Source organism: Fringilla coelebs (genome assembly GCF_963513975.1).
Source record: "Fringilla coelebs genome assembly, chromosome: 19".
Taxonomy (NCBI): Eukaryota; Metazoa; Chordata; class Aves; order Passeriformes; family Fringillidae; genus Fringilla; species Fringilla coelebs.
In genome coordinates, this window is record NC_140045.1 from 330,719 (window position 1) to 351,860 (window position 21,142).

The following is a 21,142-nucleotide window of genomic DNA, read 5'->3' on the forward strand; positions in this document are numbered from 1 at the left end:
ACAGGGCGAGCGCAGCGGTGCGCCATGGGAGATGTAGGCCAAAGCGGGCCGATGGGAAAGCGACATCCCCCCTAATAAATCCATTCTTATTTATCATTTCTAAACGGAATAGAAAAAATTCATGTCTGAAAGAACAGAAACTGCTTTCTCTCTGGAATGTTTGGAAGGAGAATTGGTTATATTTCTACACTGTACAGCATGGTTAACAGTAAAATTGAAGCATAATGAATGCAAATTAAAAGAAACAAAAATAAAGCCTGAAAGCCTTGTCATTTTACCTTTTTGACTTTCACTAATTGCAGTAACACATTGTAATGCTCCATAAACCTTAATAATTTAGGACTATGCATCTACAGCACAGAAGCATTCTAGACCCTGTAGGGAGGAAATTTCAGCGGCCAGAGCTCAATTGGAGCTGCAGCTGGCAGGTGCTGCGGGTGAGGCACGAGGGATCTGTCCGAAGCTGCTGCCAGCCCTCGGCAAACACTGCCCCGCTCACGGGGGGACGCCCGGCGCCGCCCAGCACAGGAGCCGCGGTTCGTTCCAACACTTTATTGTCACCGATAGCGCTCGGTCTCCGCCGGGACGGGGCCCGGGCCGTGAGGGAGCGGGGCGCGGCGGGGCCGGGGCAGGGCTGGCACCGGGGCCGGGCAGGGCGGGAGGCTGCGCCCTCGGGCCGTGCCCAGCCCCGGGACGAGGAGAGGGGCAGGCCGAGCTCCCGCCCGGCCCCGGGGCCGCCGCGGGCGGGTGCGGGTGAGGGTGAGCCGGGGCTGCTGCCCCAGCCGCAGGGCATGGGGGCTGCCCCTGCCCCTTGGTTCCCAAAGCCGGCAGCAGGAGCCTCGGGCCCCACCGCCGCCGGGACACGGGGCCGGGGGGCAGCGCGAGTAGTCGAAGTACAGAGTGATTTCGGATGAAGAGTAGTGTTACACTGGAGCCCTGTTGCAGCCGTCAGTCAAAGGAGATGAGCTGGGCCTCCCCGCCGCCCGGGGGCTGCTGCCCGGGGGCAGGTGCTGGCGGGGGCTGCTGCTGGGGGGGGCCCCCGGCCGGGGCCACCTGCAGCAGAGGGAACAGCTTTGTTAGCGTGTGCCTTCGTTAGCACACGTGCCCCACTGGGTCCTGACGCCCCGGGCTCGTGGCACTCACCTGTTGGTAGAGGGGCTGCTGCCCGGGCAGGTAGGACTGCTGGGCAGGCAGGCTGCTCAGAGCTGTGTCCTGGCCTGGCAGGGTAGACATAAGACCCTATGGGAACAAGGGGGTGGGTATCAGAGGGGCTGGGGTACGTGCAGCACCCACAGGGCAGTGGTGGATGACTTCCTCCAGGATGGCTCTGTGGGCTAGAGCCCAGCCATGCCTTGTCCCCCCATGCCCAAGCAGGGAGTGCTCACCTGCATGCTGTAGGGCTGGTAGCCCATGGAGACAGACTGGCTGCCCATGTAGCCCATGGTGCCCGACTGGGGTGCCTGGGAGATGGCTGGGATGCTCTGCGACTGTGAGGCTGCAGTCTGTGGGGAGAGGCTGGTGAGAGGTGGCACAGACAGCAATGGCTCACTTCTCCAGACAAGGCCCTTGAGCCCAGAACTGGATCTAACTCCAACCCACTTCCACAGCAAGAGCAGCAGATCTGGAGATCTGGAACCAACCAGCCCATCCTCCCTCCTGCTCAGAGATCTCATTGCTGCCTCACTTGCCTGGTAGCCCTGTGTGGGTGTGGGCTGGTAGGATGAATATGCGGGGGTGGTGGTGGGCACCGCCGGCCCCTGCTGAGGCCCCTGCCCACTGCTGGCCCCCGGCTGGTACATGTAGGCATTCACCATGCTGGGATCTGGGTGGAGAGAGCAGAGTTTGGTGCCAACTGCCTTGGGCTCTCCCCTACGCCCAGAGGATCAGCTGCCTGACATACCAGTGCCGGGCATGGCAGCGTACGGCCCAGTTCCCCCTTGTGCAGCCTGGTTCATGTACACGCTGTGCATGGGAGAGCCCTCCACAGAGCCAGCTGGGCTGAATGTGCCAGGGAAGCTGGTGGGCCCAGAGGGCTGGTAGATCACCCCGCTGGCTGCAGGCATGGCCTGGAGCTGGTGGGAGAAGGAAAGTCAGCTTAAAGCTGCAGTCCCTGGAACCTGGCAGGGTGAGCCTAGCCCAGCAGCTGTACCTGAGCATAAGGCAGTGAGAAAGCTGGCATCTGGGCTCTCATCTGGATGGTCTGCTTCTGCTGCTCCAGACGCAGCTGCCTCTCCTTCTCCTGCTCCTGCAGTCTCTGGATGGCCAGCTGACGCTGCATCTCCAGGTACTCCTGTGGGAACGGGGCTGGGTGGCTGGGAGCCACCATACCACACACCCCTCCCACCAGGGCAGCCATCCCTGCCCGCCCTGGGCTGGGCCACAGAGCAGGCAGGCCTGCCATACCCCGGACATGCTTCCCTGCCTCACCTGCTTCTTCTGCCTCATGATCTCCAGCTTCTGTGCCAGCTGGATCTGGCGCTGCCGCTCTGCCTCCTCCGCTGCACGGCGCAGCTTCTCCTGGTGCTCCTCCCGCAGCGCGTTCAGAGCCCCGCGCGCATCCCGGATCTGGGCCAGCTTGTCCTGCAGGCCCTCATAGTACACTGGGGAGAGAAGGGACAGCCTCAGGAACACGGGGACAGAGCACCTGGACTGCCCCTGCACTGCACAGCAGCCTCTCTGCAGTGAGACTGTGCCACGGGAGTGCTGAGCCCTGACACTGTGGAAGCCCTGGCTGCCGCCCACCCACGCCCAGGGCCAGCAGCTCCCCCAGCTCCCACGCACGCCTGCGCTCATCCAGCTGGTTGAGCAGCTCCAGCAGCTGCGGGTGCATGTTGTTGATGGACTGGAAGAGGGACAACACGGCAGAGTCGTTGGTGATGCTGCGGCCTCGCATGTGGTTGCTCTTCATGCGGTTGACGAACGTGGTGACCGCGTTCTGCAATGCCTTCAGGAACTGCTCGTGGTTCTCCTCGGACTCACCGTTCTGGTACTGCTGCTGGAAGGAAGGAAGGATGGGGCAGCCAGTCAGCTGTGACCTCCCAGTGCCAAGAGCCAGCAGCCAGCCTGCAGAGCCCAAGAGTCGGGTGCTTCTTGCCCCCCGTGAGTGCCAGACACAGGCCCAGGCCCCCTCTTACCTCAACCACCCCAAGAGGGGCAGGGTGGGCTTCCCCAGGCTGCACAGCTGGCTCCGTCAGGGACAGGGGTGCTGACGGTGTGGGGCTCTTGCGAACCTCCTCCTGCTTCTTCTCCCAGTAGTTGCGATTCAGGTACCGAGCCAGCTGCCAGGAAGAGAAGGAAGATGAGCATCACTGCCTTACAGGAGCAAGCCTGTGCTAGAGACTAGCAGGGCCAGGATCCTTACCTCTGGGTCAATGTCCTCGGCCAAGGGAGCAGAGGAATTCTGGAAAGAGACAAATGGAGAAATGTAGTTCAGCAAAACCAGAGATCCCTGGGCCCCACACAATTGTTCAGCTCAGAGCTGGCCATGTATGACCACCAGTGAGAGCCTCAAAGGGGACACAAGCTGGGAGGCAGTGGAGGCACCCAAGTCCTGGCTGAGAACACACCTTCTTGCTCAAAACACAGTGAACGAGCAAGGGGTTGAACAGGGCAAATATTTTCCCTTGGTATGGGGATTAAATTGGACACAATTGGGGTAGACTCGGGCTCAGGAAGTGGCCTGTATCCAGCCAGCTCACGTGCAGGAGCTCAGGAAGGGGCTTGTGTCCAGCCAATTCATGTGCAGGAGCTGCCACGGACGTACCACAGGTGGGGAGTAGAGTGTGCTGACTGGGGGAGCCGAGGATGTGACAGGAGTGGGCTCAGCCTTGGGGTACATGGAGTAGTTTGTTTTCTGCCTCTGCAAAAGAGAAAATTGCTAACTCAGAGAGAGTCCAGGCTTCTCCAAACCAACCACAACACAGCCTGTGCCTGGCTCTGCTTTCACCCTCTCATTCCACAGGCTTTGAGCTTTGCTCACACCAGGACATGTCCAGAGATCAGTTATGGACCAGCACAGCTGGGCTGAAGAGCAACAACCCCTCCCAGACCCCAGCAGCCAACAAACCATTCTCTCCTTCTCCTCAGCCTCTGACTGAGACAAGGCAATAGCCAGCTGGAGCTCCTCTTCCTCTTGCAGAGCTGTCTCATCACGCTTTGGAGGCAGCTAGAAGAGGAAAGGTAAGGAGGTGGTCAGTAGTGGGATCAACAAACAGGTCAGGATCACCAGATCACCTATGGGGCAGCTGCTCACCTGGGACTGCTGAGAGAGGGGGCTGGTCAGGTACTCAGGGGGCAGTTCAGAGGTGGCAGCAGCTTTACCCTCAGTTTTCCTGTAGTGACAAGTGATAGTAAGGACTGAATGCTCCCTTCTCTGCACCAGAGCCCAGCTCTGCACCATGTTCCAGCAGCAAAGCCCACTCCCCAGGAAGGAGAGGGCCCAGCCCAGCCTGCAGCCTGGGAAGCCCCCGTTGTGCTCTGCAGGGAGCTAGCTCCACACCATGCTTCCCCCCCTCAATGTCCCAGCTGTCGCAGGCAAAGAAACCCACCACGAAGGGTACTGACTTGTTGAGATGCTCATAGCAGGGCTCACAGACTCTCACTTCCTTCTCAATCCCAAACTTGGGGATGGTGGAATACTTGGAGGAGCATTTTCCACAGAAGATCTGCCCACAGGCCCGGCAGTGGTGCTGTGAAGGACAGGAGAAGTGAGTGTGGTGGCAAGACATTCCTTCTCCTTTAGCCAACATCACTCAGACACTCATTTCCCTGCCAGCAGCCAGGAAACATGGTCTGTCCCCAGCACGCTTCACGCAGCAAGTCCTGCAGGGAGTTCTGCAGGTCCCAAGGGCTGCGTAGAGCAGGGAGCCCAGGAGCAGCACCCACCTTGCGCGTCACAACGCCAAACTGCACTCGGCACCTGTGACACTCCTCTGCATCCACCCAGTCTGGAGCCTGTAAGGGCCAAGGGAAATGGAATAAGGAGGGAGGAGTGCGTTGGCACCGGCCCTTTCAGGAGCTCTGGTGGCTAACAGGGCTCTCATGTCTCCTGGGGGAGACTGGGGGCATCTGCAGCTCAATGGGAAATATTAATCCCCTGTTATCTCCTCTTGTGTTCCTTAGAGACTGCGATGTTTTCCCAGTCAGTACAAGATTTACTAGGAAACTTTCTGCACAGAAATCACTTCAGCAACGCCCTGCTGCTACGTCCAGCCTGCCAAGCTGCTGCAAGGCCAGGGAGCAGGAGAAATGAAGGGTCTCACTCCCTGTCCTGGCCAGTTCTCCCAGCAAGGTCTCCAATCCGCACAAAACGGAGGAACATGAGACCTGCAGGTTTGCCAAAGGGGACAGGAAAGCAGGTCTGTCCCACAGCACCAGCTGCTCCCCCACCACAGAGCTCACCCTCTCTGCAGCGAACATGGCGTCGCTCTCCTTGAACTCGGGGAAGACGTGCCCTGCAGGAGAAGAAACGGAGAGAAAAGGGAGCCCTGTTGTGAGAGGAATCCTCTGGCACACGGAAGCCATGTGCCTGCAAGCTCATGCTACAGATGCCAGCTCAGCACCCCCTCTTGTCTTGCCCAGCCCCTCCCTCTGACACACCAGGAGCAGGCTCCCCTCAGCCATGGTCTGAAGACAATCCCCAATTGTCTCCCTTACACACCCACAAGGGACATCACAGGCATCTGGATAAGGCTTATTATTTCTCAGTACTTTGAACGGAGGGGGATAAAAAGCCCACTGGATGGGCAGGCAGGGCTGTGAGTTTCAGCCCTTCAAGGGCCAGAGCTTGGAAACACCAGCTCAGGATGCTGGATTGACCCTCCAAGCTTGTGCCACTGCCTGCAGAGTTTCTGGTGCACAGAAGGAAGCAGAGGCAGCAGCGTGTCTCTGCCCCAGAAGTGGACACTGCTATCCTGGGACAGAAAGGAAAATGTCACACCAACACTATGTCAGCAAGTGGGACTGCAGACCCATCCTGGGAGCAGGAAAAAAAGCCTGTGAGGAAGGAACTGCCCCACAGCAAATCCCTCCCAGAGGACAGGATGGCTTGCTGCCAGTCTCCCCAAGAACAGTTGCAGCTCCTGCTTTTCAGGTCTCCCTGCCAGCCCTGAAGGCTGGGCTGGAGGCCTAGAGCAAGGCTGCCCTGGTCCATTGGACTGTCCCATGTCTGCAGCAGGATTTAGTCACCCTGAAGGGTTCATCGGGTATTGGGAACCAAGGAAGAGCTCTGTGCCGCAAGTCCAGATTTTGCTCACACCAGGCACTGAACTGCCAAAGCTCTTGCAGAGCAGAGCTGCTTCACCAGGTGTCCCCTCACCTGTGGCCACAGTCCTCACCTTCAACCTTCATTATCTGATAGGTGTCCTGCACCACCTTGTACTTGGGCTCGTTGCGGAAGGCGTGTGCCCAGGCCTGGATGAGGTACAGGATCTTACTGCGGACACTTGTCTCCACTTGCCTCTGCACAGGAAGGGAGGAGAAAAAAGCATCTCAGAAAATGCCCCTGGAACCCAAAGGATGGTGTGAACCCCCTAAAGAGAAGCCAGAAATACCACTCAGAAAAGAGAGACTTTATAGCACCCAGGAGAGGTAAGAGCCGTCAGAAACCTGCACAAGGACAATGCACAGCACAAACAGACCCCTTCAGCTGCCCCACTGCCCCCTCCAGCACAAACAACACAATGTCCTTTGAGCAGCACAGACCAGCTGAACAGAGCTGTGGCCTTGATGCTTAGAGCAAGTGCCCAGCCCCTCACCAGAGCCAGCTATCCCACACTCAGAACTCGGTGGGAGCCCCAGCTGCCCAGGACAGCACAGCCCTCCCTGCCTGCCCCTGACAGTGCTGGGGGGTGCCTGGAGGGTGCCTGCACCTCCACTCCAGGAGTACTCAAAGCCATCTCAGGATGTGACAAAGTGAGGACAGCTGGGACAGCTGCCCTTTGGAGGCAGGGCAACTGCATCACACTTCAGGGAACTGGAGAAAAGTTGGCAAGCCTGTTCTGACCTCAGCCAGCCTCAGGGCCACCGTGTCATCAGCTGCCCAAGTGATCACATCCACATGACTGGCTGTTCCAGAAATCCCCAGGAAGCAAAGCAGCGCTGTCAAGCTCTGATTTTAGCCAAGACCTCGGCCCACACAGCATCACTTACTGACAATTCCTGGAGCTCAAACTTCGAGAACATTTGGCAAAATCCTGCATTCCATACATGTCACAGCCCTGAACCTCATCAGAACTTGGACTGTTTTACCAGCATTGGGTGTTCACAAGCAGCAAAGTTCCAAGTGTGGGAGGAGAATTGGGCAGTTGTGAAACTCCTGAGGCAGGCAAGGACTGAGAGAACCACAAAATCCCTGGATCTGATTCGATGTCAGCCCATGGAGTGGCTGTGCTACCACACCTGGCTGTCATGCTATGGCAGTGTTCCTGCCTCAGGAGGACATCCTGCAGGGAAACTGAGTCAGCCCTAACTGGAAAGTGACAGGAGAGACACCCTGCTCGGTGTGCAGGGTGACAGGACTCACAGAGCTCATCCTCCAAAGATCTGGGTCACCTGTTTGTTTATTTCTGGTGGAAGACAGAAGTACGATGCTAATGAGCTCTTGCCTGGGCATTGCTGTTCTGAGCTGGGAGCTGGAGACAGGAGTTCTCATTTCCACTTCACTAATGGAATTCCCCAGTCCAAGGACACATGAAGCTCCAGCATGCATCAGAGTGGTGACAGCTTGTAACAACAACTTGTCAGTGCCAGCAGCCATGGTCACATCCTGAACAACCCAACACGCCAGTGACACGGCTGTGACACAGAGGCAGCTCCAGCCGGTTTTTCCTTTGCTGCTTTACCCGCCTATGTGTCTCACACTGCTCCAGGAGAGGAAATTCACCTTGCCACTGTCCAGGTCCTTGGTACAGGTGCCAGGCCATCATCTGTTTTCCTCTGGTGTCCCAACCCAAGTGTTGCATCCAGGAGCATTTACCCAGGCCCCCACAGCACATTCCTGCCATTTCACAGCACGACAAACCTCTGCTCCCACCACATCTCCTTCTCCCAGAGGCGCTCCTTCACTGCCTACACTCATCCTTTCGCAGCACACGATAATCTGCTCTTTTCTGAAGTGCATTTCCAGCTTCCCTTCTGCTCCTTACCCAAAGAGGACACAAGAGAGGATACATACATTTCTTCCTCGCTGCTGCTTTTCCACAGAGAAAAAAAAAAGACAGTAAAATAAATCTATTTACCTTGAGTATTTCCTTCAGCTCCTCCATGGTCTGTTTATTGGCCACCTCGTCGTGGACTGTTTGGCCACAGTTCTTAACCACTGACTCCATGACCTGCAAGGGCCAAGACAACATCAGCCCACAGCTTCCTGCCTCCCCTGCAACTTGTGGGGGTCCCAGCACACATTGTAGGCTGAAAACGGGGCAGTGCTTAAGCAGTGAGGCGTGTTGGGGCCATGCCAATCCACTCCCTGCACTGGGAGCCAGCTGTCCTTTGCCTCCCTGGGGGGCTGGGGGCCTTCTGCTCTGTGCAAACCAACCCCAGGGAGAGCAGCTCAGGCCTCAGCTCTGCCTGTTCCAAAGCCAATACAGAACTAAAGCACGAACGTCCTGGCCTGATCACCCCAAAGCCTCAGTGCCAGAGTCAGGAAGAGGCTGGCTCCACGCCGGGCTGCAGGGAGATGTGCAGCCTGAAGCAATAGCGGGAAGCCCCTGCTTGCTCCCAGGCAGGTGCCGTTACCTCCAGCGCATACAGGGCCACGTGAGGATTCTTGTCATTCACCTTCTTCTTGATGGCGTTGACGGCGTATTTCGCCCTGGGCAGGGGAAGAAGGGACGTGTTCTCAGGGCATCAAGAATCCGAGGGGAGATCCCACCTGCTGCTGACAACCCACCAATCCCCACCCTGACACGAAGGGCACAGCTAGCTCAGGGGTGTACGATTCACTTAGTGAAACTGGCAAGGAATAAGCACACTCAAGCTTGCGTTTCCCTGAGGATTTCAGGCCAGGGGTAATCTGCAGCTCCCAGGCTCTGGGAAGCACTCCAGCACATCAGGGTGTGCTGTACAGCCCCTCCGATGCTGTTATGGAAGGGATAAGGATGTGTGTGTCTGACCCCCTGGAAGGGTGTCGGACCTTCCCTTCCTCGCGCAGACGGCAGAGCCGTGCCCGCAGCACTTACTGCGTGTCTCCCTGACGGATCATGTCGCAGATCTGCAGGATGGATTCCCAGTCTGTCTCCAGCAGGAGCTGGCTCGTGGCCTTATCTGCAATGAACAAACCCACGGGGCCGCCGTGAGCTGCGCTGCTGCCCGCGGCTCCGCTCCGCCGGTCCCGGGAGCGCTGCGGGCGTGGCGCTGCCCCGAGGCTCGGGGGTAAACAACCCCCCGATTGCACCCAGAAAGCACCAACCCTCCCGCTTCAGACACCCCGGACGCTCGGTGACCTCCCGGGCGGCACCGGCCCGCGGCACCGGCGCCCGGCCCGGCCGTGCCGTGCCCTGGGCCCGCCCGCTCCCGGGGCCGAGCGCTGCGGACCCCAACCCGCTTCCCTTCCCGTCCCGCCGCCGAGGGAGCCGCGCCGGTACCGAGGAGCCGCTCGAAGGTGCCGCCGCCGCGCCCCATGGTGTCCGCCCGCCGCCGGCCCGGCCCGCTCGCTCCGGCCCGGTCCGGTCCGGTCCGTTCCCCGCCCCGCCGCGGCCCTTCCGCTTCCGGCTTCCGCCGGGGCGGGGCCGCTTCCGCGGGGCGGCTCCGCCATGGCCGCGGGCCGCTCCCCGCCCACCTTCCTGCTGCTGGGGGCGGCGGGCGGCGGCAAGAGCCTCCTGGTGCGGCGGCTGCGCCATATCCGTGGGCACGGGGCACCGGGGAGCCGGGAGGGACGGGCTGGGCCGGGCCGGGCCGGGCCGGGCCGGCGGGGGCGGGCGGGGGCCGGGCGGAGCGCGCCCCCGGCCCGTTCCCGGAGCCGCCGTGTCCTTAACGCGAGGCACAGCTTAGCGCCGAGGAGCCCGCGGAGCTGGGCGAGCCCCCAGCCACGCTGCCTACGGTAGGTGCGGCCCGGCGGGCCCGAGCGGCTCCGGGGCGGGCGCGGGGCACGGCCGCAGCCCCCGGTGCCGGTGCCTGTCCCGCAGGTGGGCACCAACCTGACGGACCTGCGGCTGCCGCGGAGGGTGACCGTGCGGGAGCTGGGCGGCTGCATGGGCCCCATCTGGCCCAGCTACTACAGCGAGTGCAGCGCTCTCCTGGTGAGCCGCGGTCCCGAGGGGTGTTCCCGGCGAGAGGGGCTGCGGGGCGGGGGTCGGTCGGTCCCCCCGGTTTCGCCCCGTGGTGGGATTTCCCTCCCCCGTGCCCTGCTCTGGCCCAGCCCGGCCCGGGGTTGCTCCCGGCACACCCGCACCCTGCTTTCCCTTCTTCCCCCCAGTTCGTGGTGGATGCCTCCAACCCCACCCAGGTCTCCTCGTCCTGCATCCAGCTGCTCTCGGTCCTCTCCGCAGCGCCGCTCGCCTCTGTGCCCGTCCTGGTGCTCTTCAACAAGATGTGAGGAGGATGTCACCCGGAGGGCGGGGGTGCCAGGAGCAGCGGCTGTGCTTTGCTGCTCTTCCCAGGCTGGAGAGCCCTGAGCCGCGGCTGGCCCGGCAGGGGAGCCTCGTGCTTGGCTGGTGCTGCAGCTCCGGTCTCCCCCTTGCAGTGACCTGCCCTGCTACATGTCGCTGGTGGAGATGAAGTCGCTGTTCCGCATGCAGGACATCGTGTCCTGTGCCACGCAGCCCATCACCATGCTGGAGACCAGCGCCCGCGACGGCACCGGCCTGGCTGAGGTCCTGCAGTGGCTCCGGAGCGCCCTCAAAGAGCCCTGCTGACCCCAGCCCTGCAGCCCAGGACACTCCTGGCACACAAGGAGGTGGCCAAGGAGCAGCTGCCCTGCCTGGGACTGGGAGCAGAGCCCAGGACAGCGCCTTGGGCTGTTAGAGGACTGGATCCCTGTGGGACTTGGCAGTAAAACTCCCACCACACTGTCCTGACTGGTGGCTGCCGTGTGCTCAGAGGGAAATCCTGGGCTTCTAGGGAAGGGACAAGCAGAAGCCAGAGAGGCCAGATTGTGGTGGCAGCTCCAGGCACGGGAGGGGTTTCTGCAGCAGGGTTGGAGGCTGTAGCAGCACCTGAGCTGACCTCAGCGCGGCAGGGGTGGGAAAGGCTGAGTTCAAGACTGAGTGCATGGGGGGCTCCTGCCAGCAGCTCTGGCCATGTGAGCCTCATGCCAGCCCTGGCACAGTGGGGTGACCCTGGGGAAGCACTGGGTGACCTGGTGGATGTCAGGAGCTAGGGCAAGACCAGCGACGGGGCTGCTTCAGTAGGCATGTCTCACAAGCTGCAGCAAGTGCCGGCCCACAGCTGCTCTCCAGCACTCACCTGGGCTCAGGCAATTTCAGAATGGGTCAGGCTGGAAGGGACCACTGGTGGGTCATCTGGTCCAATCTCTGGTCAAGCAGGGTTCATCCCAGAGAACATGGCACAGGATTGCATCCAGGCAGTTCTGCACTATCTCCAGTGAGGAAGACACCACACTCTCTCTGGGCAATCTGTCCCAGTGTGCTGTCACTGGCAGAGGGAAATTCTAATAGAGTATCATAGAATCTTGGAGGGGATCCATCCAGATCATATTCAGGTGGAACTTCCTGTGCATCAGTTTCTGCCTGTTGCTTGTCCCACTGCTGGGCACCGTGGAGCAGAGCCTGGTCCATCCCCTGACACCTCCCTGCTGACAGAGGATGAGGTCCCCTGTCAGCTGTCTGTCCTCAAGGCTGAACAGGCCCCGTGCCTGTTCTCATTAGAGAGGTGCTTCAGTGCCTTCATTGTCTCTGTAGCCTCTGCTAGACCTGCTCCACGAGTTCCATGTCCCTCTTGTCCTGAGGAGCCCCGAACTGGACACAGCACTCCAGCTGCAGCCTCAGCAGGGCTGAGCAGAGGGGCAGGATCACCTCCCGTGTGAGCAATGCTTTTCCTGATGCACCCCAGAAGAGCTGGGGCTGTGTAGAGAACCTGCCCTGTGCCCACAGCACTAAGCACTGTCTATCCATGCTGATAACGCCCTGTGCCCTCACTGGTGGCCCAGCCCAGCCCAGCTGGGCAGGCAGCTGCCTCAGCTGGCAGCTCTGGTGCCAAGTCATAGGGGCCTGGTGGCTGCCTGTGCCTGGCACAGGCCACAGCAGACCCTGCCCTGGGCCTGTCAGTGCTGTGGCACCGGGGCAGCTCCATGCCAGGGCCTGCCAACATGTTGGGGAGTGACTCCTGGGGCTGGGGGTGCAGCTACTGCCCTGTGATGGTGAGTGGCAATGTGGGTGGCAGTGGCCTTGACTCCAGCAGTGTGGGCTGCACTGGGCTCTGCCCCAGGCAGCCCCAAGGGAAAGCAGGCTGTGCCAAGGAGCCCGAGCACACCCTGACACTGCTGCTGAGTCACCACCACCAACAGCACTGACACCAACCCTCCCTGCCTGCTTCCAGCCCAACAGGTCCAGACACCAGCCAGAGCACTCCTGCACAGCAGCACTTTAATTGAGCCCAGAGTCCCTGCCCAGCCCAGCACTCAGCAGCACGGTGACTCTCTCAAGTCTGTCCCACAGGCAGAGCAGTGGGTGCTGGGGGTGGCCCAGTGACCTTGTTTGTGGGACTGCAATCAGCTAGCTGCTCTCCTGGTGAGCCAGGCACTGGGCTGGAGCTGGCTCCATGCCTGCTGCCCATAGGCAGTGTGAAGGCGGTTGTGGAGAAAGCTCCATGGTCCCCAAAGGATTCTGAGAACAGCCCAGGGCACACTGGCAGGAGGGAGAGCTGAAGGGCAGTTCTCTGCAAGTAGTGAGCCCCCACAGAGCAGGGTTGTGAGGTGAGGCAGTCCTGCTTGGAGCTGTGCCCTGGGGTGTGTAGGCAGGCCTGGTCCTGTGCCTCCTGCACCGCAGCAGCTCCAGGCAGCCGGAGCACCTGCACCCCTGCCGTGCAGCATTGCCAGTGACACATCCCGGTGCGTCCTTGGCCATGGCAAGAGGAGGATCTCCCCCAGCACTCCATGGGCCCCAGCTTCCAGCGCTGTGTTGTGATGGACAGATTCAGTCCCAGCTGCAAGCAGAGTCCATTCTATCCCATTCCATCCTGCAGAGCTTGACACTAAGAGGACAGAGTCCCTATGATCCCAAATCCTTGTCCCAGACGTGCCTCCATCCTCTTCCCTGTCCCAGGGCCTCAGGAACACCAAGGACAGTGCAGAGGAGCATGTGTGCACATGGCTGAGCTCTGGGTGCCCTGGCAGCCCCTCCCCACTGCCCTTCCTGCTGGCCTCACCTGGCACTCAGGAACGCCTGCCTCTCTGCTCGTAAACGGAGCGAAGCTTCTGCATGAGAAATAGCTTATCCTCCCCTTCCTGCAACATCAGAGACAGCACAGTGAGCAGCACTGGGGTGGCTGAGTGCCTGCACTGCTGGGCCAGAGCCCACGCTGGCAGTCCTGGGGCTGGAGCAGGCTGTGAAGCAGCGGGGATGGGCAGGGGCAGTGCTCACGTTGGCAATCTGCTCCTGGAGCAGGCAGATGACCCTCTGGCGGCCTCTCACCACCTGGATGTTGAAGTAGATCACAGCTCTGTAATGACAGCAGGGTGGGATGGTGGCAGCCAGGCGGGAAGCTGAGGGACACTGTGCTCCGGGCACTGGGATGGGGCACAGGGCTCCAGGGTGACACCTGGGCTCCCAGCCTCACTCAGGGCTGTGACAGCAGGACGCTCAGAGTGAGGGCCTGGGGTTCAGCTTTGGGCTTGGGTCCATACTCACATCAAGGCCACAGACATGAAGAACAGGAGGCATGTGTTCTCCAACAGGTGCTGGTAGACCCAGGCAAACCAGGTGATGTTGGGGTTGGACTTCTCCAGCACTAGCACCCACATCTTCCCTGACTTGTAGATGGTTTCCAGCCCCCGGAAGGGACCGCAGGTTTCTGATGGCTGCACCCTGAGCAAACAGACCAAGATTGCATTCACGGCAACAGGCAGCCCAGCAACTGCTGGCCCCAGACCAGGCACTGCCTGTCTCAGATGTCCAGCCCTCCAGGGACCCAGCCTCACTGTTCCTAGCACCCCCAGGGCTGCACAAGGGAGTCCTCATCCCTGCCCCCTGCACCAGGAACAGCTGCAGGAAGTGAGCAGGGCCAGCAGCAGGGAGGCACCTCCCTTGCCTGGGGCAGCACCTCACAGCCTGCAGCTGGGAATGCCAGGGACAGGGGCCATGCTCTCCCCAACACTCCTTCTCCAGGCAGCAGGGGTCCTGTGCTCTGAGCCATGGGTACTCACGACCAGATGGTGTAGGAGAGGAAGGCAGCTGCGCCCAGGAAGGAGGGGAAGCACAGCAGTGTGATGAACACGGCGCTCATGCGTGATGCTTGCCAGGGCTTGCTGGGGGACTGGCAGTTCTGCATCAGGCTGGTCTGTGGATAGGGAGCAGTGTCCCGTGGGCTGCCAGCTCCTGAGAGCAGTCCCTGCTGTCCCCTCCCTCCTGCCCAAGGGAAGCCCAGTGAGCTCGGGCCGTGCTGTCCCCAGAAAGCCCCGCTCAGCCCCACAGGGACAAGGCCGCTCCATGTGGCACCACTGCTGCAGCAGAGGCTGACAGGGCACAGTGCCACCACAGTTTCACCCCGTGGGGAGTTGCAGGGGGTGGGGGAATCTCACCTTTTTGATATAGAACAACAGCAGCAGCTTCAGCATCTGCACAGCTGGCAGGAGTGGAGCGAAGAAAATGCCCAACCTGGGAGCAGGGGAGAGATGAGCTTGCCTGGGTCTGATCCCCAGGGGACACAGTGGTGGGCACAGCAACAGCACACACAGGGGACTACAAGGCATTTACAAGCAGAGGAAGGAGCCACACCAGGCAGAAACATCTCACCAGGTCAGGGTCTGCCCATAGATCAGCTCCAGCACATTTCGGGCGATGTCAAACTCCGGCCTCTGCTTTGTCTTCAGCCTCTTCTCCAGAATGAGCCTGGGTGGAAATGAACTCTGCCCCAGGCTGCCTGGGGACACTTCACACCCCACCTTCCCTCTCTGATGGCAGCAGAGCCTGGGTGCACCAGAGAGCTGGGGCCATGCAGGGCTGGCACACTGGTGGGGGGACATGTCTTGGGGTATGTTACCTCCAGATCAGCTCCCCGAAGAGTGTGTCCAGCAGGGTGAATATGAAATCCATCACCATGAAGCGATACAGGTCCTGCCCCACACACGTCTCCCAGCACTGGGGAGAAAATCAAGCATGGCATAGAATCACAGAATGGTTTGGATTGGGAGGATCCCCAAAGCTCATCTCTTTCCCCACCCTCCCAAGGGCAGAGACACCCTTCCACTAGACCAGGTTGCTCCAGGTCCTGTCCAACCTGGCCTTTTACAGTTCCTGGGATGGGGCACCCACAGCTTCTACGGGAACCTATGCCAGAGCCTCACCACCCTCACAGGGAAGAATTTCTTCCTGACATCTGATAGGGAAGATACCACCAGCTCCTTGCACAACCCCATGCTCAGTCCAGCCCTCCATGGCCCTGAGGCAGTGGTGCTGACCTCCTCTGTCGAGCAGATAACGCTCCGGCTGAGCCAGTGGTAGCACAGCAGGCTGAGAATCACCATCTTCAGGATGAGGTTCCTGGGGAGCAGGAGCAGTGCCAGGAGTCCCTGAGCCTGGAGGATGGAGAGGCCAAGCCCCACAGGTGGGGTGCCTGGCCCCAAAGCCTCCCTGCCAGCCTCAGGTGCAGGTGCAGAACGCTCCCTCCACCACAGCCCCGGCCAGCCCACCTGATGATGGCCACGGAGACCCGTGTCACTGGGGAGTCCTGCTTCTCCCACATCGCCAGCAAGTTGAACAGGTGGGGCATCAAGGCATTGAGGAGGGACACCACAAGGGGCACGACCAGCAGAACGGCTTCTTGCTGCCATCTGCCACTGCCCTGTGCTTGTTGCTCCTGCTGAACCTGGTGAGCCATGGTAAGCATACTGGGCTGAGTGCACAGCTGCTGGCAGCCAGGTGTGGCATCCTTGGGGAGAGCAGTAAATGCCCCGGCCAGGAGCAGAGCTGCAATGGGGCTGTCCCTGCCTCTCTCTCCAGTACCCCAGGCCTATCCCTCCAAGCCCAGGGCAGGGGATCCCAGGGTGAGAGGCAGCACTCACCGTGTGCATGTGCTCCAAGAAGTAGTGCACAGCCAGCACGCAGCCCGACACCCAGCCCAGGGCCAGCAGCCAGGCCAGCAGCAGCACGAGGCAGTGCCCCAGGCACTGGCAGCGGCTCTGGGAGCGGGAGCGGGAGCGGCGCTCCGCCAGCAGCTCCTGCAAGAGAGCAGCAGCAGAGCTGCCAAACCCACTCTGGGCCTGGAGCAAGGCTTTGTCCCACTGCAGCACAGCAGGACCCAGGGGGTGACGGACAAAGCACTAGCAAGGCTGGGGTCTGGGGTGCTTTGCATCGCCCAGCTCCTCCACCTTCAACTGGGTGCAGATCTTCTCGCACTGCAGCTTCACCGAGCGCCTCTGGATCACCTTGAAGTCCCAGGCACAGAAGACCTTGATGGCCAAGTCCCCTGCGGAGCTTTTCACGCTCTCCCGAAAAGAGCAGGACACACTGCAGCGAGGTGAAGGGCATCAGGGACTGGGGCTGGCCGAAGGGGAAGGCTGGCAGTGCCACAGGGGCCGCTGACCCACCTGTACACCAGCAGGATGCAGGTGACAAGGAAGGAGACCCCAACACTGAAGAGGTAGGCCAGTGGCAGGTTGTATGGGAGCAGGGGGGCGGGCAGGGGGCACACGCTGCCCTCAGGAGTGGAGGCGCAGGGGTCGTTCAGGGTGGCGTTGCTGTAGTAGCCGTAGTACAGCAGCGAGTGCGTGAAGTAGCCCTGTGGGAAAGCACACGAGGGGCCCACGGTGACCTCGGCAGTGCTCGCAGCACCCGCTTAGCCTGGCACTCTGTGCCAGCCCCAGGGACACAGAGCCTTGGGCTGGGGCAGCACCAGCTTGTGCACCCGCAGCACCGGTGGTCCTGGGGCCCAGGCTGTGCGAGGGCGAGAACTGGGGTATCGTTACAGTGGGAAAGTGGGGCTGCCCGCCAGGCTTGGCACAGCCCCTGAGCTGGGGGTGCCTGGGCCATGCTTACCGCTCCTGTGAGGAGCTCGAGGCCAGAGAAGGGCTGGGGGCTGACTGATGCAGTGGGGTACACGGCCTGCACGACCACCACGAAGGCCAGGAGGATGAAGAACGTAAAGAAGTTCAACATAAGGAGTGTCTTGAGGAAGAGGAAGTAGGACAGGACACTGGAGCCAAAGCGCCCACCAATCTGCTTCAGGGCATAGTGCCCAGGCTGTGCAGCACGGAGCAGGGAGAGGAGCCTGTACCAGAGACCTCGGCAGCCCTGGGGAGAGGAACATGGGGTGAGCAGTGGGGCTGGAGCCTGCCCTGAGCCCTCCCAGCCTCTGTGCAGACCTGTGCCTCTGACTTACGAGGCCGACGCAGACCCTGGACCAGGCACGGGGTGCGAAGGGGGCCCAGCGATGGGCGCGCTGCCTCACTGGGCCCCTCTGCCCGCTCAGCTGCCGCCTGCCCAGAAGAGAGGGGGGTCAGAGGGTCCCACAGGTCCTGGGACAGCTCCGGCTGTGGGGAGCCTGCCCAGCAAGCTGATGGAAGGGGTCCTACCGGAGGATGCGTTTCTCTGCCAGGCTGAGGGGCATGGTGAGCAGCATGTGGCTGCACTGGCTGGGCGAGAGGCTCAGCAGCTCCTTCACCAGCAGGCACCGCTTCTCTGGGGCACAAGGGGCTCAGTGGGACACGGCGCGCCACAGCCTGCCTGTCCCTAACTCCGCGCAGGGACAGTGGCCAGCACTGCCTTTCACAGTCCGGGGGACCCTCACCTTGCAGCGTGGCCCTGCTGGGGTCGGTCTCCAGGTCATAGTGGCGCAGGCTGGGCCGTGCCGCGCGGCACAGCTGCTGCAGGGGCGGGCGGCCGCTCCGGCGCCGCAGCCGCGCCGTGCGGTTGCAGTACTGCGAGATGATGGCGCCGAGGCTGCGTCCTGTGGGTCAGAGCAGGGCTTGGGCGGCCGCAGGACAGCACGGCAGGCAGAGCTCCAAGGGAGCTGGGGAAGGGTGGGATGTGGGTGGCACCTACCGATGGTGCGGCTGGGCATGCTGGCCAAGATCTGCAGGGAGGCAGAGGAGTGGCTGGGGTGCTCCTCACCTTGCCTGGGCTCTGGCCAGGCCATGGCACAGGCTTCTGGAACAGCCAGGTGGGCTGGGGACTCTGGGAGGGAGAAGGCAGGATGCAGAGAGGCCGTGGCTCATCCCTGCTGCTCTGCTCCAGCACAGAGGCTAGGTGTGTGCTCCTCCCAGGGTACCCCATTCTCCAGGGACGCTTTCTGTGTCCGTAAGATCCAATCTCCCCTGGATTGCCCTGCTTTGCACTGGCCAAGGCATCAGCAGGCTCCTATGAATGCTTTGGCCACAGCATTTTGACACAGCTGGCCCAAGCAGAGGGATGGCCCTGGGCACACACACTGTCCCCAGCCTGCCCTGGCTGAGGCTGCAGTGCTTTACCTCTGCCCCTCTCCTGCAACTCCATCTCCAGATCTGCCTCGATCAAGCTGCTCTGCTCCAGGATGAGCTGGTGGAATGAGGTGTGCAGGGCTCTCTCGTTGTCCGGACTGGGTTCCTGGCTGAAGGAACACAGGGACACGATGGCACGGACACCTGGTGCCTGCAGGGCACGAGGTCGTAGCCCATCGTACCTGGGCAGGAGGTCCCAGGGCACGGCAGGGCAGCGGGGGAGGTCACACTCACCCATCGCTCTCGGAGCCCTCGGGGACATGGAGGGTGATGGAGGGCGGCTGGGACATCCTGCGAGGCCGAACGGGTCCCTCCTACCCGGGCCCTGCCGTGGGGAGCATACGGGCACCGCTGCTCCGCGGCTCCCTGCTTTCCGCGGCTCCCCGGCGCTGCGGGACGGAGCCGGAGCCGGAGCCGCGGCGTGCGGGGCCGGAGGCAGCCGGGAGCGCGGAGTCCGCGGGGCTAAGCTGGGACGAACCCGGCTCCAGCCCAGCCCGGCCCTAGGAAGGAAGAGAGGGCGGATGGGGCGGTACCGCGGCCGAGATGTTCCGCCCGCCGTCCCGGGACCCTTCGGGTCGGGCACGAAGCCGCCGAACACCAGTCCCGGAGCTCGGCTCGGAACGGGCCCGGACCGGTCCTAAGAGGACACGTCGGAGCAGACCCCCGTGCCCCCCGCCCGCTGCCGTCTCCGTCCTCCCCTGCTCTCCCTCCTCCACCCCGGGACGGGCTAAGGCTGTTCGGGGCAGGTGGCTGCCCCGGGGCTCCCCGCCAGGTCCCGCTCGCCCCGGTACCAGGAACCGACGGAACGCTCCCCGGCGCTCCTGCCGCCCGGGCCGTGGGTGTGGATCTCCGGGGAACGGGGGCTGCTGAGCCCTGTCCGTCCCGTCCCTCCTGCCGCCTTCCGGTACCGGGCGGGGGCGCGGGAGGCCCCGCGAAGCCCCCGTTTCCCCTCGGCTCTGCTCACCGGGGCCCGTCGGCGGCCGAGGCATGGGGCCGGCGCTCCCGTCCCTCGTTACACCGGGGCGGAAGGAGGGACGGAGCAGGGCACGGGGATACGGTGCGGGACGGGCGCGGCGCTGTGTGCCCGGGCGGGGGAGCCCCTGTCCCGCCGGAGCCAGCCCGCCCGCCCCGCCCCGGCGTCCCGGACCGCCAGGACCGGCCCTCCCGGGGCGGTGCCGCGCAGGAGCGGCGGCCGAACGCCATGGAGGGCGGCGGAGGCGCCTACGGGGCGGCCAAGGCCGGCGGTGCCTTCGACCTGGTCCGCTTCGTGCAGCAGCCGCAGGTGGTGGCGCGGATCGTCAGCGCGGTGAGTCGGGACGGGACGGGACGGGACGGGACGGAACGGGACGGAACGGGACGGAACGGGAGAGCCCCGCCGCAGGCTGGTGCCCCTCACCCGCCGAGCCCGGCAGTCCCCAAAGGGCTCCCCCCGGCCTCGGTGCCGCCCACCGGTCACCGGCTCCGCCCCGCAGGTCTTCGCCCTGATCGTGTTCGCCTGCCTGGTCGGGGATGGCTACATGAGCCTGCCCGAGGAGCCGCAGCTCTTCTGCATCTTCAACCACAACGAGGACGCCTGTCGCTACGGCATCGGCATCGGCGTCCTCGCCTTCCTCGCCTGCATCTTCTTCTTCATGGTGGACGTCTATTTCCCCCAGATCAGCAACACTACGGACCGCAAGTACCTGGTCCTGGCCGACCTCGGCTTCTCAGGTACCGGGGCGCAGCGGGCAGGGCTGTGCCCGCCGTGGCTGCCACAATGGCCGCCTTGTCCCGTGACGTGGCTGCCGGTGCCTGGCGAAGGGAGCCGCTCCGAGTCGCTCCCGTCTGGCGTGCTGCCCGCTGCTGCTGCTGCTGCTGCTGTGTGCCCCGGGGAGCGGCTGCCCCTGGCCGGGTGCCTGCGCCAGCCTGCACGGTGGGGCAGGGTCTGGGCCCGGGACTGCCCTGGCCCCTCATGCCACTTCCCCCCACAGGTCTCTGGACCTTCCTGTGGTTCATCGGCTTCTGTTTCTTGACCAACCAGTGGTCCTGGACACGGGCTGAGGATGTGTACATCGGAGCAGACTCTGCCCGCGCTGCCATCACCTTCAGCTTCTTCTCCATCTTCTCCTGGGTGAGTGAAGCACTCTGCCCCCCTTGGGGGGCGTGCAGAGGGGCCCCCACAGCCTGGAACGGCCTTGATGCTGCTCCCCTTCTCTCTGCAGGCACTCCTGCTCACCTTCGCTTACAAGAGGTACAAAATGGGGGTGGAGGACTTTGCTCAAAGCTATGCCGACCCCAACCCGGGGGTTCCGACTCCCTACTCCAGCTACCCCAACATCAGCCATGAGAGCTACCAGCAGCCGCCCTTCACGCACACGGCGGAGGCCCCGGAGGGCTATCAGCCCCCGCCGGTGTACTGAGCCCCGGCTGGCACCCGCGGGACGGCTGTACCAGTGCAATTCCTTCCGCGGGGTGGGAGGGAGGGGTCTGCGACTTGGAGGGGGCAGTGGGGCGGGAGGGTGATGGCTGCTTTGTTCGAAGGTGACTGGGCCTTTTCTTGGGGTGCAGGAGGGG

General features: G+C 62.3%; 4 protein-coding genes across 9 annotated transcripts; 2 read left to right on the forward strand and 2 right to left on the reverse strand.

Annotated features, from left to right (window-relative positions):
• Positions 1–237: 237 nt before the first annotated feature.
• On the reverse strand, positions 238–9,713 carry HGS (hepatocyte growth factor-regulated tyrosine kinase substrate). Its single transcript, XM_084218567.1, has 21 exons — positions 9,585–9,713; positions 9,180–9,264; positions 8,737–8,812; positions 8,238–8,330; positions 6,336–6,459; positions 5,401–5,453; positions 4,885–4,953; positions 4,564–4,688; positions 4,253–4,331; positions 4,067–4,165; positions 3,764–3,859; positions 3,362–3,400; positions 3,135–3,278; positions 2,782–2,995; positions 2,428–2,600; positions 2,150–2,290; positions 1,901–2,072; positions 1,689–1,822; positions 1,386–1,502; positions 1,144–1,239; positions 238–1,053 (listed from the first exon to the last, which is right to left on the reverse strand). The coding sequence occupies exons 1-21, from the start codon at positions 9,619–9,621 to the stop codon at positions 949–951; spliced, it is 2,271 nt and encodes a 756-aa protein (XP_084074693.1). The 5' UTR covers positions 9,622–9,713; the 3' UTR covers positions 238–948.
• Positions 9,714–9,729: 16 nt separating this feature from the next.
• ARL16 (ARF like GTPase 16) lies at positions 9,730–11,008 on the forward strand. Of its 3 annotated transcripts, none has more exons than XM_084218569.1 (5): positions 9,730–9,836; positions 9,983–10,039; positions 10,125–10,238; positions 10,415–10,530; positions 10,682–11,008. In XM_084218569.1, the coding sequence occupies exons 1-5, from the start codon at positions 9,753–9,755 to the stop codon at positions 10,851–10,853; spliced, it is 543 nt and encodes a 180-aa protein (XP_084074695.1). In that variant the 5' UTR covers positions 9,730–9,752; the 3' UTR covers positions 10,854–11,008. The 3 variants fall into 3 exon arrangements, with proteins under 3 accessions (XP_084074695.1, XP_084074696.1, XP_084074694.1); XM_084218570.1 differs by having other exon boundaries at positions 10,445–10,530; XM_084218568.1 differs by having other exon boundaries at positions 10,125–10,530.
• A 1,517-nt stretch (positions 11,009–12,525) lies between these two features.
• Positions 12,526–19,692, reverse strand: TMC6 (transmembrane channel like 6). 4 transcript variants are annotated; one of them, XM_084218549.1, is made up of 21 exons: positions 19,554–19,692; positions 18,824–19,089; positions 18,581–18,699; positions 18,156–18,287; positions 17,902–18,060; positions 17,687–17,792; positions 17,494–17,590; positions 17,151–17,405; positions 16,703–16,893; positions 16,484–16,622; positions 16,178–16,333; positions 15,806–15,981; positions 15,575–15,656; positions 15,157–15,254; positions 14,910–15,005; positions 14,696–14,771; positions 14,321–14,454; positions 13,806–13,982; positions 13,539–13,617; positions 13,324–13,402; positions 12,526–13,101 (listed from the first exon to the last, which is right to left on the reverse strand). In XM_084218549.1, the coding sequence occupies exons 2-20, from the start codon at positions 18,877–18,879 to the stop codon at positions 13,331–13,333; spliced, it is 2,400 nt and encodes a 799-aa protein (XP_084074675.1). In that variant the 5' UTR covers positions 18,880–19,089; positions 19,554–19,692; the 3' UTR covers positions 12,526–13,101; positions 13,324–13,330. The 4 variants fall into 4 exon arrangements, with proteins under 4 accessions (XP_084074675.1, XP_084074672.1, XP_084074674.1 ...); XM_084218546.1 differs by having other exon boundaries at positions 12,526–13,149; XM_084218548.1 differs by lacking the exon at positions 19,554–19,692 and adding an exon at positions 19,381–19,459 and having other exon boundaries at positions 12,526–13,149.
• On the forward strand, positions 19,363–21,035 carry SYNGR2 (synaptogyrin 2). The gene is made up of 4 exons (XM_084218550.1): positions 19,363–19,895; positions 20,062–20,299; positions 20,560–20,699; positions 20,791–21,035. Exons 1-4 carry the CDS (start codon positions 19,791–19,793, stop codon positions 20,986–20,988), a joined length of 681 nt encoding a protein of 226 aa, XP_084074676.1. The 5' UTR covers positions 19,363–19,790; the 3' UTR covers positions 20,989–21,035.
• Positions 21,036–21,142: the final 107 nt, after the last annotated feature.